Source organism: Dunckerocampus dactyliophorus, chromosome 2 (genome assembly GCF_027744805.1).
Source record: "Dunckerocampus dactyliophorus isolate RoL2022-P2 chromosome 2, RoL_Ddac_1.1, whole genome shotgun sequence".
In the NCBI taxonomy this organism is placed as follows: Eukaryota; Metazoa; Chordata; class Actinopteri; order Syngnathiformes; family Syngnathidae; genus Dunckerocampus; species Dunckerocampus dactyliophorus.
In genome coordinates, this window is record NC_072820.1 from 9300495 (window position 1) to 9319948 (window position 19454).

Sequence of the window (19454 nt, forward strand, 5' to 3'; positions counted from 1 at the left end):
ACGTTTTGATTCCCTGTGCATTCAAACTCGGTAGAGAAAACATTCAATTACTGCTGGGAATCTCAGAAGACCTCACGGTAGGATATGATCCGCGATACATGGCTCATAATAACGATCATATGTCAATTTGGCCATACTGCGATTATCTTAAAAACCTACTTATATATAACCTGTTTATATTTTGCAGCATAATTTAACCAAAGGGTGGTAGAGAACAAGGTGGATGTGCATGTTGGTCGTGCCGCCCATGTGTCGTATTTTTGTGAGACACTTCACTTCACTCACATACTGAAAAGTCCTTAGCCAGCCTTGTCCCAACCATATCCTATCAAATAATAAATACAACAATAAAAACCGTGACGGCACTCACTGAAGAGGACTGATGAAAGAAGTTTATTACGCCCCCGGCTCGCCCCCCCAAAAAATGATCAAGCGCTTAAGTGCTCATAATCTTAGCATGTTTAGAAGAAAAACCCTTTATTCATTTTTTCACATTTATTAATTTTTTCCGTGACATGTACAGTATTGATCCAGATATAAGATGACCCTGGATATCAGACAGCACCTCTTCTATGTTTTCAATATGAACAGTGATGTAACACCGGTTACATTGCAGTAGTAAAATACAGTCATCCCTCGTTTATCACGGTTAATTAGTTCCACACCCTACCGCGAAATAGGATTCACTCGTAAAAAACTGAATATTTTTGTAGTTAGAGCATAGACAACCTGTTTATGACTTTCTAAATACGTATTTTAACATTATTAGAGCCGTGTACATGTGAAATAAAACCCCGATACCTTTTAAACTTCCTATTATTCTTTGTTTACATCACATAGTGCAGGCTACCAGATTACTGCAGGGACATAACAGATACAAGCTACCGAGCCAACTAGTTAGCCTCTCCAATTTACTTATTCTAAACTTAAGAAAGTGTTTCAAACGGAGCGTGGAAGAAGGACAAAGAAGCCAAAAACTTACCACTTCCACACGGAATGAGAGGAAGACCTGTTTTTCCAATTGATCTCAGCCGTGGCATGTCAAAAATGAATGAATTACTAAATGATAGCTGTTTCATGGTTAAATATGGCTTATTAGCAGTGAAAACATATTGAAAGGCAAGTTATATGTCGTATTCTGGTCACTAGATGTCAGTAATGTTACATTGATGAGACATGACTAGATTAGATTAGACATTAGACATGATTAAATTTAGACATGATTACATTAGATTACCTGAACACTGCATGGAGTCAGCCATGGCAAGTCTGACATGACATAGTGGGGAAAAAAAGTTATCCTCCCATTTTGTGTGGAAGTGGTACATTTTTGCCTTCTTACGTTGTCCTTAATCCCCACTCTGTTTGAAACCCTTTCTTAAGTTTAGAATAAACAAATTGGAGGCTAACTAGTTAGCATGGTAACATGCTATGTTTAAAACAATGGCCATCTCTCGTGTCTCTGCAGTGATCCCGTAGCCTGCGCATTACAGTTGAGCAATGTGGTGTAAAGAAAGAATAACAGGAATGTTAAGGTGACTATAGGGGTGTTATATTATGTCTACAGGGCTCTAATAATGGTAAGAAAGGTTTTCTATGCTCTAACTACGAATATATCCAATTGATTAATATTGAATCCTACTTCGCGGTCAGGTCTGGAACCAATTCATTTTGATAAACGAGGGACGAGTGTCGCGGTATACTTGCGCAAAAACAGTATTAACAAGTTTGGCTTTCCGCAGGCAACAAAGGTCAGTTTTGATTGAGACACTTAATTCTTTTGACAATACGTTTATTGTTGTGGTTGTAGTTTGCAGTTGTGTAGAAGTGTACGGCTTCATACGTTCTATTTGATTTGACTATCAAGCCTACCAGTTGCAATCTGTAAAATAAAGCAATTCCATAGAATGATGGTTAACTTCCTTAAACTTAAGCTGACAACCATTTTGTCCAGTCTTACCGGTCCTGCTGACTTTCCCCCCCATCTGCATGCAATTATTAAACTTGAACATGTCACAAAGTCCTCTTATGGTAGGACGGTATGAGTAGGTCTGCCAGACGTAGAAAAAAAGCCCTTCATGTTTGCTTTTCTCTGTTTTGTCTGGAATTTAATGAGGTCTCACTTTATAGTGCACAAACTGTAGCGCAGCCAGGGAATTTGTCAGTATTTATGCTGATGTGTTGTGTTCCTTTATATGAGCTTTTTCACTTCTTTTGGGGGAACAAAGGTAAAACAAAGACAGACCAGATACTGTCTGGCCACCAACAAAATGCCTCCACTTGTTGATATCCTTGATAGGCACACACGCACGCACACACACATACATTCCAAAATGCAGCATTTGGCCAAAATAACTTTGGATCGGCATTTCAGATGCAATCATCTGTGTTCTTAATGGAGCTGAACCACACAAATAGCTCCTGGTCTCAGCACTAGTCTGCAGAGCAAATTAGTGTTTTTCTACAGGGCAGCTAATGATCCACACTGCAGTGTGTGCTTGGGGGACGGAAATGCTCATTCTTGTGCGTTCGTTCGTTCATGCAGGCAAATGCAGGCGTTTGTGCAAGACTTCCCTCAGGATAATTCCACCTTACAGCACAATGAGCATCTTATGGGCCTAGTAATGTAGTATGCCAATGAACTGAATGTTTATGACAATACTCAGGTTGACTGACAGCGTACTATCATGACATTTCTCAAGCATTTTGATGTGATCGTCTCTCATCATCGCCATCCTTCACCCAATTTCCACTTTTGCTCCCTCCTGATGTCAGTGTGTTCACCAGCCAGGGTGGCGCTAAAGCCCGCTAAGCATCGCAGTTTATTTCTGTTGCCGCTATATTTAGGCTGTAATGAGGGCCTGTGGTGTTGTTGTTTACATACACTCATAAACACATAAAGCTCAGCCTGTGTCAGCACGATTATTTACCCTGAAATCCATGAAATATGAACCCACCACTACTCCTGACAATTCTGGCGCAGAGGAAAAAAAGAAAAAACCCTTCATGCAACGTTAACTCAATCAAATACGCTGCTTTAATTTAGATTCGTCTGTATAATTCTCTTTAATGTGGTGTGTTGTCACCTGTCTGGAAACATTTGCGTGCATGCAGCATCATCTGGAACTTTCTGTTTGACGCCAACGTCGCCACAGCGTTTATTCTGCAGCTCTCATTAGAATATAGTGCTTGGGGTCAGACTGAGGTCATTATGCTTGACTGTGCGCTAGTGTGCTCCTATAAGCATGAATGAGACGGTCCCTAGCTGAGGTGTGTATGTGTAAGACTGTCCTCCATTCTCTTGTTTTGATCTTGGTCATGTTGGCATAAACATCTTACTACTTATATCAAATACACTCCACCACCTCAGCATTTAAAAATAGATCCAAAAATGACGACGTTTCCCTTCCATTATATCAGAATATAGGCCTGCTGATGTATCTGTACCAGTAGCGGTGTGTTCTTCTCCTTTATTAGTTTGGTCATTGTTGATTTGTCGTATTGTGCATATAACCACCCTATAGCGGACTTGAATACAAGAGTATTGACTGCAGCTTAGAAATGTTTGCCGTAAGCGCTCATGACACCAAAAGATCCTCCATGAACCAGGAAGTACATCAGCTAGGTTACAAACAGACTCACGAACAAATACAAATATGGCGCGTATTTATTTAAAAAATGTTCATTTTGAAACACGTTATGTTACAATCATGCTTGCCCCACAATCGACATATCAACAAAAAAAATTGTATTTTGTCCACTTTTTAAACTTTAAACACCATTTTAGTGTTTTAAAGCGTATATTTCAGCCCACTGATTAGGAGTGAACATGCGACATTAGACATGAAGACCGTCAAGTTAGAAGGCCGCACACTTGAGTTGAGTGGATTGATATGTTCGCTTCTTGTTATTGAGGAGCCCCACAGGAACACAGAAAGACTATTAGAGGCCAGTAATGTACGTAGAGGTGTTCCACTTCTTCTCTAAAATCTCTCTAACGGTCCTGCGTCAGGCTCATTGGGTCAAAGTTCAACCTGACATTCTACACAGCCATTGTTTAAAGACCTTCATCCGTTCTTTCATGTCGGCATCTCTGCCCCCGCCGTTTGACTTGGAAGCTTTTACACTTTACGTCTCCCCCCCACCCCCCACCCTATGAAGGACCTCCATTGTCGTCATCACAAGCCCTCTACCCGGCCAGTGGCCATTGTGTTGGGGAGGTGTTGCATGCTTATTGTGTGTGAGACTACAGCATGAGTTTCATCAGGTGGAAGGTTTTAAGGACTTGTTACACACACACACACACACACACACACACGTCACCATGTCAGAACAAAGCAGTTTGTTCTTTTTGTTCTCTCCAGGGTTCTACCACGCCCTCCTGTGTACACACATACACACACACACACACACACTTCAGAATTTCTAACGGGATTAAACTGTGACGATTTAAGTACCGGATCTAGCACATCACTCTCTCTCTCTCTCTCAACGTCACTGGTGGAGGCAGATGGCCGCCTCGACAAGTTTTCTTCCTGTTAAAAGGACATTTTCCTTCTTCTCTAAGGCTTGTCCAAAGATTAATGTGGTTTTAACCAAGGTTGTTTCCAAAAACGTGGGCGTCAGGTTAATTGGAAGTTGTCTGTCGGTGTAAGCGTGCATATGAATGCTTGTTGTTCAGTGCAGTACAGGACAGTGGATCCCTGCCTATTCGCGGTCCGGCGTTCGATCCCCCGCATTATTCTCTGCTTTAACTTGTAAATGGTATTCAGTTTGTAATTTTATGGCAACTCTAGTAGAAAGCAGTTTGATGGCGCTGACTGCAGGGGGTGGGGGGGTGAAGAGTGCTACAGCTATGAATCCTGAAGAAGTCGCACAAGTTAGTTTATTCAACATTTTCCAGCAGGAAGATACTTGACAACATGTGATGTTGTGTAACTGCAAGTTTTGTAAGTACAGTACCATATAGCAGTAATTGTTTCTTAATGTGTACAACTACATTGTGTTTAATTAGCGTGGGAGGCATACTATATGCTTTAGAGCACGGGTGTCCAAAGCGCGACCCCGGGGCCATTTGTGGCCCAATGCTGTTTTTTTTTTTGGCCCGCAGCACATTCTAAAAATATAATTTAACAAGAACATAATTTTTTTTTTTAAACAACAGCAAAAATTGATAAAAAAAACAACATTAATTTTACAAGAATAAAGTCAAAATGAGAGAAACAAACAAAACAAAATAATTTTTGGAAAATTATGTTGCGGAAAAAAAATATAATGTTTTGCGAGGGTAAAGTCAAAATATTAACAGTAAAAAGTCATTCTAACGAGAAAAAAAGTTGCAATTTTCGTGAATAAACTTGTAATATTATGAGGAAAAATGTCATTTTAGTAGCATAGAGTTGAAATATTTAAGAAAAAATACTATTTCTAAAAAAATTTAATCTTATGAGAAACAAACAAAACAAAGTTGTAATTTTTAGAAAGTTAGGTTGTGGAAAAGTTCAAATTTTATGGGAATAAAGTCATAATATATCCAAAAGAAAATGTGCACAGATTATTGAAGAAGAAAGTTGAAATATTCTGATTTTTTTTTTTAAAGCACAAATTGGGGAAAAAGAGCAAAGACTGAAGTTACTACTAATAGGCTTTTCCACCTATATCACAAAGCTGCAGTTTTTTCTTGAAATACTGTATATATGTAACTTCTTAGCATTTTGACATGTGTTGGTTTACAAAATATCCAAGCCCTTGCATCCTTTTATTTTTCAGAATGAAAGTTTGGACACCCCTGGTTTACAGTATCAAAATTAGGCATTTTTAAGGCTTTTTATGGGTGCATCCATTATTAACATTTTTTTTTCCGGACCGTAATCCCCGCAAATAGCAGGGGTTACTTTATGTATCCTGTGATTGACTGGTGACCCGTTCAGGGTGCACCTCGCCTCTCACCCAAAGTCAGCTGGGATAGGCTCCAGCTCATCTGTGAGCCTGAACGGGATAAGCATAAAAGGAATGAAATGTAAGAGTGTGTGGAAGAAAACAGTGTAATGAGTGAGACTGTGGAGGAGGTGTAAATATTTCAAAAGTGTGCAACATCACACTCTTAACTCCCCTACTTGTGTCACTCATTGAGACCTATTTAAAGATGCACCGTACAGTCGACATCTACTCCACCCACTAACCTTTGACCTCCTCTTCCTTGTCAGCCGAGCCTCTTCCTCTAATGGACCTGTGTCGGCGTGCGGCCCGCCTCGCGTTGGGTCGGGATCGCCTTCAGGAGATCGAAAGCCTCCCTCTGCCCCAGTCCCTCAAGAATTACCTCCAGTACCAGTGACTGACACCAGCAGAGCCCACTGGCACTACAAGGACACCACAGCCAAGCAGCAGGCAGGCAAACCACAAGCGGATGCAAGGAAGCGCTTGAAGGAAACGAGGAGGACGGTCCCGAGTGTGCGTGCTACTGGTGGATTCACTGACATACGGGGTCCGGTCTCTCTGAGAACAGCAGCACCAGCTTCTCACGGTTCTGGAGCTACTTTTATTTTTTTTCCTGTTTTGGATTTGGAAGTAAATTATTGCCGAGGGTATGGTGGCGACAGGCGACGATCGCCATCTAGTGCTCAGAATAGAAACTGTGCAGAGAAAGCACACTAATCCTACCCTGGAGGCCTTTATGATGAGATAAGAGTGAGTGAGCACTGACACAGGTGACAGAGGATCGGAGCACAAATGGTTTCATCTCACCCACCAAAAAGCTGTCTTCAACATGTCGCTCGCATCTGCACTGAAGCCCTTTCCAGACATGTCACACTCCTGCTTTCATGGAGCGTAGACTTTTTACATAAAGGAAATAATGATGCATTTTTTACTCATTTTACTTTATTTTAGTTTTTAGTTTTTTACATATTTTACCAATCCACAGTTTGACGTCATTTACTGGTTCTTTTAAGTTAATACATGCTGCATTTTGAGAGCAGTTGTATTGCATAGTCAGTGAAAGTATTAAATAGATGGAGGCTTTGATCATGAACTCTTGGGGTATCTACAGGTATATTTCATAAACACATGTGGCATGCACCCGCGACCCTAGTGAGGATAAGCGGCATAGAAAAAGGATGGATGGATGTGGCATGCATTGACATACAAAGAACTTTTTTAGGTTTTTGTTTTAAAGTCTTTACTTCAAGAAAAAAGTTGTAATATCACACAAGGCATATTATGAGATTTAAAAAAAAATACATTGACAATAAATTACTTTTTTTTTTTTTAATACTTTGACCTACTACTTTTTTTTCTCATAACAAGTGTTTTCCTTTTTTTTGTTACAACTTTTTTCTCATATTTTTTTTTTCACTTTTGTACACCCCCCAAAAATATTCTGACAATATTATGACTTTATTCTCATAACATTGCAACAATTCAAAAAAATACAAAACATTTTTTTGACAATATTTAAAACTTTTTTCCCCCTATGATAATGACATTTTAAAAAAATTCTTGTGAAAGTGTTAATTAAAAAAAATGATAATAATTTTACAAATAATATAACGACGTTATGTTCATTAGATATAACCTTTTTCTCAGAGGTATGAAAAAAAAAGTCCAACTTCTTTCAAGTACTATTGCATCTTTATTATTATAAGTTTGCAGCATTTCACTGAAAAAAAAATCCAAGAAAAAATATGTCAGGTTCTGTCAATTTTACCTTTATAATTCTAAAAAACTCATTCAACTGTGTTTGTAATATTACAACTTTTTTCTTGAACAAAAGGAAAATGTTAGTTTTATTCTAGCCTAATACTGCACTCCTTCATGCACTACAGCGAGCACATGTTAAATAGTCACGTTTCAACCAACTCCCATGTCTGAAAGGGGCTTCAATAAAAGCAACAAAAAAAAAAAATCCTCTATTTTGTCTTAAGTTGCACTGGACAAGACACTAAATGTATCGTGATGTCAGTCATGACCAAAGTATTCCATGCTAAGAAGCCATGTGGAAATACACACACACACACACACACACACGCACGCATATTAATGCAGTATGCATACACAGTATAGACCGTACGTTTCTAGAATGTGTACTCTAGGTGGATTGTAGTGCTAGCCCGCTAATAATGGCAGTACAGGGAGGTTGTAGCAGCTGCTGTACTTTTCAAGTACCAGACTGGATCTGATTCCACCACACAAACAATATTATTCCAAACCTATGATTGATTTAGACAAGAGCGGCGCATACAAACGTGACCACTGGTGTCGTAGCAGCGTGTGACCGACCAACACTCGCATACATCCACATGCACACACGCACACTGTAGACCAGTTATGCTTCATTTCTGAAAAAAAAAAAAGGCTTGAGTCACTTTTTTTGTTTTGTTTTTACATCTGAGTTTGTATTCCTCTTAAGATGATTGTGCGTGTGGAGTCTGATTCTGTTGACAATAGTTCCGTTATTTTGTTGATGCTTTTTTTTTTTTTTTTTAAACTAATCATTGATGTTACATTCAGGTAAATTTATGACAAAGATGCTGGTGATGAAGGGAGGAAAATGTAAAGATGTTTCTTCAATGCTGCTTTTATTAATGTTATTATAATTATTGTTATTACAGGTGAGAACGGTGGCCCGACTTTGTGTTTCCTTCAGGACCATTAAGATGTAGAATGTAAGGAGATACGGTGCAGTTGTTGTCAGATATGAAATGTGAATAAAAGCAAAAAGTGAATTTGAAGAAATGTGTGTACTAGTGATTCTTTCTGGAAAATGCTAGTCGACATTGGCAAGCAGCTAATATGTCCACCAGAGACTGCAACCACCACCTTCAGGCCAGACTATGGTCCCCTTCACTAAAGGTGGTCTACATCATAGAGCTCACGGTCCCATGGGAGGATTGTTCAAATGTATTTCTACGAAACTTAAAAAGCCAAAAATGTACCACTTCCACACGAATGAAAGGAGAACCTTTTTTCATTCTAAAATGTCAGACATGCCTTTATGACTGAATAACTTCATGCGGTGTTAAGGTAATGTAATGTAAGGTCATGTCTCAATCATCAATGTTTTGTGTCATTACTGCAGCCCAGTGACCAGAATACGACATATCACATGTATTTCAATATGTTTTGACTAATAATAAACCATATTCTACCATGAAACAGCTTTCATTTATTAATTAATTTCTGAAAAAACACCGTATATCACGGAAGCGATAATCGAACCGCGATATTTTGAGGAACAACTTAGCCCAACCTAATTTGACAAAAATTACAACTTTATTCTTCTTTCATATTTCAACTTCACGCTACTAAAATTGTTCTTATTCGCTATAATATTACGTGTTATTCTCATAAAAATACGACTTTTTCTCGTTAGAGAACAGCTTTTTACTCGTAATAATTCAATTTTTTTCTCGTAAAATTACAGATGATTTTCACTGCTGATTGTTTGCTGTTGTTGTCTTTTTGTTTTTGTTTTTTTTTTGTTTTCTCGTTTATTATATTTTTTAGAATGTCCTGTGGGCCAATAAAAAAACAGCCACGGGCCGCAAATGTCCCCTGGGCCGCACGTTGGTCGCTCGGCTGTTAGTCGAGCTGAAACGTGTTCAGTGTTAATTGGCAGTGCAAAGCGTTAAACCAAAAAGCGTAAATTCTGTCAAGTGTGTAGTTTCCTCCTGAAAGTCACTCAACGACTACAGATGCACTCAATGATTAGCAAAGTTTGACGTGGTTCATATCGCCTTCACAGTAGCAGACAAATAAGAATATATGCTGCCATTTGACCAAAACATGAGACAAATACTGAAAAACGTGTTTTCAAAGCATATTGACAATTAAATTAGTGGGAAAACTAACGTAACAGTGAATTGTTGCCTGCCTGAGGTCCATTAGTCTGTTATTGAACATGCAGTGTTCATCAGTTAAAGGCCCATTAAGCTGCTAATTAGTGTTTGGTATTGCTTTATCCTCAGGGAGCTGTATAGAACACAAGCATCTGAGCACAAACAACAAGGCAGAGCTACAACAATTCATCAGTCTCAATGCTCAATAGACTTCATCCCACTGACCGAGAATGTGTCTCTCTACATCACAGTCTTGTCTAATCAAGATGGAGGCACACTACACTAGTGGTCCACAACCTTTTTGGACACACGGCCCGGCTCGTGTTCCCACAAATCTCCGCGGACCAGGGGGGTGGTGGTGGGGATCGTATAGCGATGTAATTTATCTCATTTAGTATGTCTTGTGTAAAACTAAGACAGGAACAACATCAAATTAAAAGCACAAAGTGAATAGAGAGCCACCATCCACCACGATAAGCTTGGAGTTTGTTTTTCAGATAGAAGACTATAGTGCCGCTGCTAGCGTGTGTGCTAACAGGCAGTGTGCTAGCATCAATTAACTTGAAGCTGTGCACACAACAAATATACACATTAGCACTCAATAACGTCATCAAACTTTACCTTTATGCATTCCCGCAGAGTATCAGCATTTGGGAGCAAATATGAAGTGAAAGAAACACGATAAAAATAAAGTTTAGTTGACAATCTGTGCAGAGTGGGAGAAGGCTAGCGCGCGTACAATGATGCGTTCAAGGACTGTCAAACAAAGTGGGACACTCGCAATAAAACAACATAAACATGCGAAAACTTCAAACTATATTATTTTTTAAAAATAAAATAATGGCCCATATTTCCAAAATTGATATGTATTTACTTAAAATTGTATTTAGTTATTTATAAAAGTATTTTTTTTGTGTGTGTGTGTGTTTTTTTTTTTATCATTGCGCCTAAAAGGTTTCCTCGGCCCAGGCCGGGTGGTTGTGGACCCCTGCACTACACGATTTGTAGACCATCACGAGGAACACAGCAAGCACACACATTAGTTACATTAGTAACACATTAGTTGGTCATGCGTGTGGATGCTTGAAGATCATTGAATACTTCTATTCATAAATATGGTTTCAAAGGGGTTAACATTTTCTGGTACATTTTGAAAAAATACATAAAATACACTGATTAAAATACAATTAAATAATATTCATTAAACAATAATAATAATATCCACTCAAGTTAAAGTAATTAAAGTAATGATGAGAATAAATTTGAAATACTACAAAAATAAAATGGTTATATCATGGAAAAAAAAATGCGAGAATAGTGTTGGGAAATTGGTTTACTTGATTTGTACTTTAAAAATAAATAAATAAATTTGTTCAATTAACAAAGGAAAGAAAACAACCCTAACTCCAACCCAATGCCAGCTAGACAACACTTAAAATGCTAAAAATGTGCACAAAACAACTGAGAAGACATACAAATGGAATAATGAAGTAATAATAATCAGCAACAATAGCAACAACAACTGAACTTTACTCGGATGAAATGAAATTGACCCCAATAATATAACTAAAATAAGCATCCTCCCTTTCCTGAATGTTCCTGTCTTTTTAAACTTCCGTGAAAAAAAAAACACACTAATGTCAACCTTGCTTATTCAGTTCTGTGAATGGCAACAGGTGGAGACACAGGTTCATTGTATACCTTCTGCCATCTAGTGGAAGGCCATTTAATTGTTCTGCCTGTCACTATACAGTACAATAGTACATACTGTATATAGATGAACAAAGATTACAGTGGAACCTCAGTTTTTGTTATTAATTACAGTCACTCCTCATTTATCACGGTTAATTAGTTCCAGATCTGACTGCAATAAGTGAATTTCAGCAAAGTAGAATTCAATATTAATAAACTGAATATTTTCGTAGTTAGAGCATAGAAAACATATTTAGGACTTTCTAAATATGTATTTTAACATAATTAGAGCCCTGTACATATGAAATAACACCCCTATACTGTTAAACATCCAATTATTCTTTGTTCACACCACATTGTGCAGGCTATGGGATTTCTGTAGGGACATAAGCGATAGCCGCCTCTAGCATAGCAAGCTACCGAGCTAACAGCTTCTCCGATTTCCTCATCAACATCAAGAAAGTGTTCAAACAGAGTGGGGAAGAAGGACAAAGTGAGAAGTCAAAAACCTACCACTTCCACATGGAATGGAGGGGGATGTTTTTTTTCCACTCTATCATGTCAGACATGCCATGGCTGACTCTGCAGTGTGAAGGTCATGTAATATAAATGTCTCATCAAAGTAACATTACTGACACCTAGTGACCAGAATACTACGTATAACTTGTCTTTCAATATTTTTTGACTAATAATAAGCTATTGTCAAACACGAAACAGCAATCATTTATTAATTAATACATTTTTGAAAAACTGCAATAAGTAAGGTGCCATGTTTGAACCGCGATGTAGCGAGGGATGACGGTAGTTCCAAAAACTTACGCAAAAAACAAAACATATGAAAACCCAGGCAGGTTTTCCCCGTAGGAAATCTGTCCCAGACACCCAAAAATATTGACAAAAATAGATTTTATAGACAATGATTATAGTTTTACATGCAGAAAACAATGTGGAATAATTATAAACGACAAATTGTTGATGCAGACTTCTTGTCCATCTTGGCGAGATCAACTTCCTTAGTGCTTCTCTCCTTCTTTATGAAACTGCTGGCACTCACAACCTTCTTTGGCCCCATGGCGGGTTATTTAGCAATTGCACTCAATCAAAATTGCACAGGCAGTGAATCAGCGATGCGTAGGGTGTTTTGTTTGAGTTCTTGGCAAAGGGCAAACGGATTAATTTGTTCCATGCACTATTGCACAAAAACTGAGGCAGAATTGTTGAGGAAAACCGAATCATACAAAAACTGGGCCATATGAAAACTGAGGATTGACTGTACGTTATAATTAACTAATTAATAATTATTTTCGGACCAATTAAGTGAAATTGGATAAATTCCCACAGCACACCTGATGATCTCTCAAGGAACACGAACGTGTCGTGGCACTGAGGTTGGATAGATGCAATTGAACATTGCTGATTTTACGTGTTGAGCTTTTTTTCATTGACTTTTTTTTGCAAGAAGCAGTTGAACTAAATAAAATGATAAAATTATACAGTCGTCCCTCGCTGCATCGCGGTTCCGGCGTCGAACATTATGTTATTTACATGCCTGTTCATTTCGGAATAAATAAATAATAATAACAAGTGAGGCCAACTTGGTTGTCTTCATTTGACACGATTGAAAATGTTGAACAAAAAAAAGTGAGACAAATAAGTAGAGTCTAAAGTCTTTATTGGTCAATATACACAAGGCAGTGGGATGACCACTACAGAGGGAGACCATTTGTTTAGAAATAAGAAAAAAGGAAACAAATATATAAAACAACTGTCTTGAACTCCTTCCTCACAAGGTAGATTTCCTGTTTCAATGTAAAAGAGGTATTTGCCCTGTCAGAAGCACACAACATGACAAATAACTATGGACAAGTGGACCGTCTCACGATGATGACATCACAACCAGGAGTTAACGAGAACTACTCAGTCAGCGGATCATTACGGTACGATAATGTCTTATGTCATTAATGAGGGGTTTCTTGTTTCATATATTCATCTTATTGTACAGGGAAACGTTGCTTTTCATAGAGGTGAGGTGAAGAAAGTGAAGGAAAAGATGCCAATCCTAAAGTGATATATTTCGTTTTGACTCATTATTTATCACTGGGCTTGTATTCCATGGACTAATGGCGAACATTTCCTCGTAAAAGATAACAACCCTGCAAAGTACGTCCGGTTTTGTCCTCTTTGCAAATCGGGATTTCGTGTACCACAACAAAAATATGCCCCTCTTTACCAGTAGTCATGCAGAGGGTTGTTTTTTGAGGGGGAGTGTAGAGATAGATTACGTACACAAAGGGTGTCAAGGTTTCAGCTAAAAATGAAAACTAGGACACACTAATTTGACAACTGTGTTACAAGCTACTCTAAAAGCCAACGTTAGCTCCTTACTTCCTCACAGGCCATGTTGAATGAAACAGACTAAAACAGGATACTCTTTTAAGAATATGTGCGTTGTTAAATCGAGTCATTTACATATGCATACATGTCACTGTTCATTTCATTGTCTTTCAACACCAATCTTAAAAAATAAAGCATACAAAAGTAATCTGAAATAAAGGTGTTTCATTGCAGATATCAAACATCGGGTGAAAAAGAAGCACTATGAACTGTAACACCATGCTGGGTCATGATTGTTGATCATATGATGGGAGCAGTCGGGCTGCAGTTACTGACTTGTCCAGCAGGGGGACATGTTTGCTTGGAAATGAAGTCAGGGATGTAAGTGGGTGTTTTCTTTTTTTCCGCGTGAGTGTGTAGAAAGAGAAAGAGAGAGCAGAGAATGGATATTGAGAGTGTGTTTATGTGCAGGTGTATTTTTTTTTATCAGCGTGTGTGTGGTCAGTATGTTATGAATGAACTGTCCCACTTAAGCTTCCGCTCCTTTGCCGTTTCCATCTCCCCCTCTTCCTCCTCCTCCTCCTCCTCCCCCTCCTCCTCGTCACTGTTATCCGACTCCGCGCTTGCCATTCCTCCCACGTGTTCTTCAACATCATCAGCATCAGCATCATCATCTTCCTCCTCTCCACACTGCTCTCCGCTCGCCTCTTCACTGAGAGCATGAGCTCCTTTCACGTTCTGGAAAAACACATTGAAAATGTCGACACGTGGGAGTGTTGTGCAGTACAAGGTGGTGTGTCTCTGTTACCTCCATGGGGTTTACAGTGATGGTCAGTGCAGACTTGTCCCAGTCCACCTCAGGCTCTTTGGCGCCCTCCTCTTCCTCTCTGGAGCTCTCTTGATGAGTAGCGTGGATTCTGTACACGCCAATCACCACAATCACCACCAGGGCGGCGATGCACACCACGATAACAACTGTGGCTGCTGGAGGGGCTGGTCCTGGACAAGAAGAACACGTGGCGCTATTGACTGTGTGAATTCGTATGCTTTATTTGCATGCTTATTCAGCACGTCATGCATGAACGCAGCATGAAGGACACCTTACTCCCCTCCCTTGCATTACCAGCGTTTTTATTGCAAATTGCATCTTTACAAATAATTCCACACTGCAGACTAACTAAGCTAGCAAGTAGGGATGTCCCGATTCGACATTGATATTGGATATTGGTCCGATAACAGCAAAAACACGAGTATGAGATTATATCGTCCTGCATCTAAAATTTCCAACATCAGCACTGGAATACAAGCAGTCCATGTTTGGCGAGGAGTAGGAGTAATGTCGGCTGTGTGGCAGTATTTGTCCTTAAATTCCGAAAAAGACGTTGCGGCTGAGTGCAAAACTTGCAAAACACCTTTCATTTTTTGGCACAGAACCAGGAATGTTTAATACGACCAACCCTCATTGTGCATTTGAAGCAGCGTTGCAAAAAAAAAAAAACATGTATGCAGATTTTCACAAGACCACGTCTTGTTGTCTGAAACATTTGCAGAGTGTGAGAAACTCCCACCGGACAACAAGAAGTCTTTAGCTAAAAAAGAAAAGAGCCAGCCCCTGTCGGGGATGAGCAACACTGGGTTTAAACGCTTCACTGAGCACCTCAAGCCTCACTTCATTGTGCCAGGCTGCCACTACATTGGCAATAAGCCTCAGATGTATAAAGAAGTCAATGGGTTAGTGCCTCTCATGCCTACTGTTGCTGACTATTGTTCTCCGTTTGAGTCATATCACTTCATCAAGCTTTTTCTATTATTCCACACAACCAAATAAGTTATAAAAGTATGTATGATATATATAAATAGTTTGTGACTTCACCGTAGATGACTTGAAACTAGAAAAGCCTGATTGTAGACACCCACAGTGTATCCCACTGTTTGATGCTGCCTATGTACCATGAAACATGTACAACAAAACAATCAGATCCCAATAGTGACATACAGTGTTCCTTTGTTTATCGCGGGGGATAGGTTCCCAAAATATCCCACAATAAGTGAAATCCTCCAGGTAACCAACTTATTTTTTTTTTGTTACAATTTTATGTTTTAAGGCGGGCCGCACGGTGGATGAATGGTTAGCATGTTGGCCACGCGGTCAGGAGATCGGGAAGACCTGGGGTCGATTCTCCCTTGGAGTTTGCATGTTCTCCCCGTGCGTGCTGGGTTTTCTCCGGGTACTCCGGTTTCCTCCCACATTCCAAAAACATGCATGTTAGGTTAATTGGCAACTCTAAATTGTCCATAGGTATGAATGTGAGTGTGAATGGTTGTTTGTCTATATGTGCCCTGCCATTGGCTGGCGACCAGTCCAGGGTGTACCCCGCCTCTCGCCCAAAGTCAGCTGGGATAGGCTCCAGCATACCCGCGCGACCCTAATGTGGATAAGCGGCTTAGACAATGGTTGGATGGATGGATGGATGTTTTAAGGCTGTAAAACCCTCCACCATACACTTTATACACTTTTCTCAGACAGGCAATAACATTTTCTCACATTTCTCTCAAAAAAGTTAAAACCTTTGTTTGAATTTTAATGATCACCCTTAATGATCAACACAATAAATGATTAAGTCCCTCCTGTGACCGTGCCTTTTCATCCTGGCGCCGTTCCGCTGTAATGTAGCGTTTTGTATCCTTGTATCCTTGTTGATATCCTTGTTAAAGCATATTGCTGCAGACGGAACGGAATCGGTGCCGCGCATACACGAGGACTACGTCACCTCCTCCTTTAGCAGTTTTTTACAACAGCGCTTCTGCGACGTCATGCGCTGTGGTAGTTGTTATGTTGTTAATGCATGAACATAAATTGTCAATAACCATACTTCATATATGTAATATATCGGGAGGCTATTTTATGAGTTACCCTTGTTAAAATACTTTGTTAGGATGCGGATGTTCCTATCGTCTTATGACATCCACCAAGACTGAGCTACATAAAAACGTATGCCATGCACGTAGCGCAGACGTAAACGTCATATTCGGTTACGTATAAATACATAAATAAATAGAATAAAACACATAAAATGCAGAGCGCAGAGCGCAATGATGGATTGAGCTAGAGATTTTTCTCTAAATGGAAAAATACCATCCATCCAAACATTTCTTCTTAGCAAATCCTTTTGTATCCTTTTGTATTTTTTCAGTGGCGAAAAAAAACGTAAAATAATTTATCGAACAAAGAAAAGAGGGCTTCTACATTGTCCACTTGCACTATGGATATGATATAAGGATAACATGATCGATTATGTCGGAATTTCTCAATAACTTCCCACAATGCAGTTGTTCTTAAAGGGCCAGGCTCGGCCTGTAACAGCATTCATACGCTGTAATAAAAAAAAAGCACTACAAAATCCGTGAAACAGCGAATACGCGAAAGGTGAACCGCGATAGAGCGAGGGAAGTCTGTATAACAAAACTGAAGAAACACTGACCCGTTTTTGGCTCAAGTTGACCTCTCAAGTAACAATCGCACTACATTTGAAAACAGTTGATCCTAAAGTGACAGCGATCCAATTAAAACGGTGACAAGTTAAAACAATTATGAGTGTTCTGTGTCCCATAGTAAGATACAATAAACGCGACGAGACAAGGAAATAAATGGATGTTAATGATCTCATTTTTGGCCTCACGGTAATAACAACATGATGGGTCAACTAGCTAATGTTGCAGACTTTTTGGAACACAAGTTTGCAGTGTGTGTGTGCATGTGTGTTACCTGACATGTGGGAATTAGGAGCATGTATCATGAGTGGGTGATGAACGGGTCTCATGTACTGCGGCTGAGCAGCCATATGATTGACATGCTTCACAGGCTTTGAGTGGTGAAGAACACTGACCTGAAGGAGAAGCACAAGAACACTTGTTTGGGGCAACCGTGTGAGTGTGTGTGAGTGTGTGTGTGTGTGTGTTGCTATACACAATACAAGTGCGTCTCGTGGGAGATGGATAGAAGAGAAAATGAGCCACTTGAGCATCCGGAGGATGGAGAATCATTTGGAAGCTGAATGAATGTCCTCAAAGGACGACGGAGAAAAAAGCTAACTCACCTCCAAGATGAACTCATTGCTGGTGTAACGGCCGTTCAGTTCAGAGCAGGTAAGCCTGAACCTTCTCTCAGTCAAGGTGGCAGGTCGCCAGTTCCTGTAGCGTACCTGACGCAGTGCCTGCTCGTAGTGGGCCATGGAGTCCACACCTTACACACACAAAAGCTGTTAATATGCGTCACAGTGGAACACCCATGCAGTGTTGCTCATTGCCGTTTGTGGGCAAAATAAGGTCCAAATAAAAGCTACAGATCCCCCGTTTTTCTCTTTTGTTAACATTGTAATGTTTGGTGCTGGGTCTAAATCAGGACATCTTGGCAATAGCTACGGCTTCATGTTTCAGCAGTGGCTTAAATCTCGTGTTTCACTCACTTTGCAGCATCAGCATTTAATGATAATGATTTAGAGTGCATGAGAAAGTGGAAAGGACAATGCAGTGCTCTTTGATCACATGGACATTTATTAAGCAGCAACAGAACCAATGTTGGAATAATGGTAAGCATAATACGGCTGGTAAGTTCATTGTAAAGCGTAACACGCACGAGTTACACACAAACAGCTGAGTAGTGCAAGCAATATTTTAAAGGGCATGCAGAGATAGTAAAGCCTGCTAGATGCAGCACACCCGTGACACTTGCACCTACTGCCATTTTGGAGGTTGCCCACAGCCACAGCTTTTATTAAAAAAAAAAAAAGCTAAATAATTCTATAAGCCACTCATGACAATAATATAGAAGCAATGTGTGAATCACCAACATAAAAACTGAAGCAGCAAAGTTACTGAAACACAACATTTGAGTCAGAGCCTTTGGGCTTTGCCTGCAGGGAGGTAATCAAGCGTACCATATATTGATATTCCAGAGGTGGAGTTGGTGGCGTCTAGGTGTTTCCCCAGCAAAGCGCTGTGATGAATGTGTAGGCTCTCTCTCTCGGGATCCAGTTCATCCCCAATCACCAGAATATCACAATAGTCCAAGTTATGCATCACCTCCATCACACCTGGCCTGCGGGCTGCATGCGTAGACACAAAAATGACAACAATCAAGCAAAAAAACGTTCACAAAGAGTATCGAGACTTTCCTGCACGCGCAACATCTCACATCCAGTGAAGCTGTCTCCCTTCATTACTGTGCTGGTGATATGAAGCTCCTTGAAGGGCGCCACGCCCACAGGGCTCCGTAGGTCACTGGCAGGCCTGACGAGTCGATTGGATCCTGTAATGGTGATTCTCGGTTCGCTGGGCGGCTGGACCATGACGACTGCCCTGACGTCTGGGATGGAGAGACACGCGTCCTCCCCGAAACACCTGACACACGCACACAGAAGAGCATGGCAACACACTTTCAATATGTCTAGTGCTGTTTTTATGTGGCTGATTTTTTTTAAGTACAAGGAACAGCATACAGAGGAAATGTCTTGGCATGTTTCTCATGATTGTGTGAAGGCATCCTCCTATGATACACCTACTGAAATGACAATGAAAGAAGTGACAGTAGCC

At 39.9% G+C, this 19454-nt stretch overlaps 2 protein-coding genes across 3 annotated transcripts in view; one reads left to right on the top strand and one right to left on the bottom strand.

The window, feature by feature from the left end:
- spsb4a (splA/ryanodine receptor domain and SOCS box containing 4a) overlaps positions 1-8480 on the top strand; it is a 79479-nt gene extending 70999 nt beyond the window's left edge. For both annotated transcript variants that reach the window (XM_054759641.1, XM_054759633.1), the window contains one exon: positions 6207-8480. In XM_054759641.1, the coding sequence (XP_054615616.1) occupies positions 6207-6334 (128 nt within the window). In that variant the 3' untranslated portion in view covers positions 6335-8480. The remainder of the gene's footprint in view (positions 1-6206) is intronic.
- Positions 8481-13183: 4703 nt separating this feature from the next.
- clstn2a (calsyntenin 2a) overlaps positions 13184-19454 on the bottom strand; it is a 196024-nt gene continuing 189753 nt past the window's right edge. The window contains exons 13-18 of the mRNA XM_054755830.1: positions 19057-19262; positions 18800-18967; positions 17960-18105; positions 17629-17749; positions 14671-14861; positions 13184-14600 (exon numbers count right to left, since the gene is read on the bottom strand). Coding sequence (XP_054611805.1) covers positions 14364-14600; positions 14671-14861; positions 17629-17749; positions 17960-18105; positions 18800-18967; positions 19057-19262 — 1069 coding nt within the window. The 3' untranslated portion in view covers positions 13184-14363. The remainder of the gene's footprint in view (positions 14601-14670; positions 14862-17628; positions 17750-17959; positions 18106-18799; positions 18968-19056; positions 19263-19454) is intronic.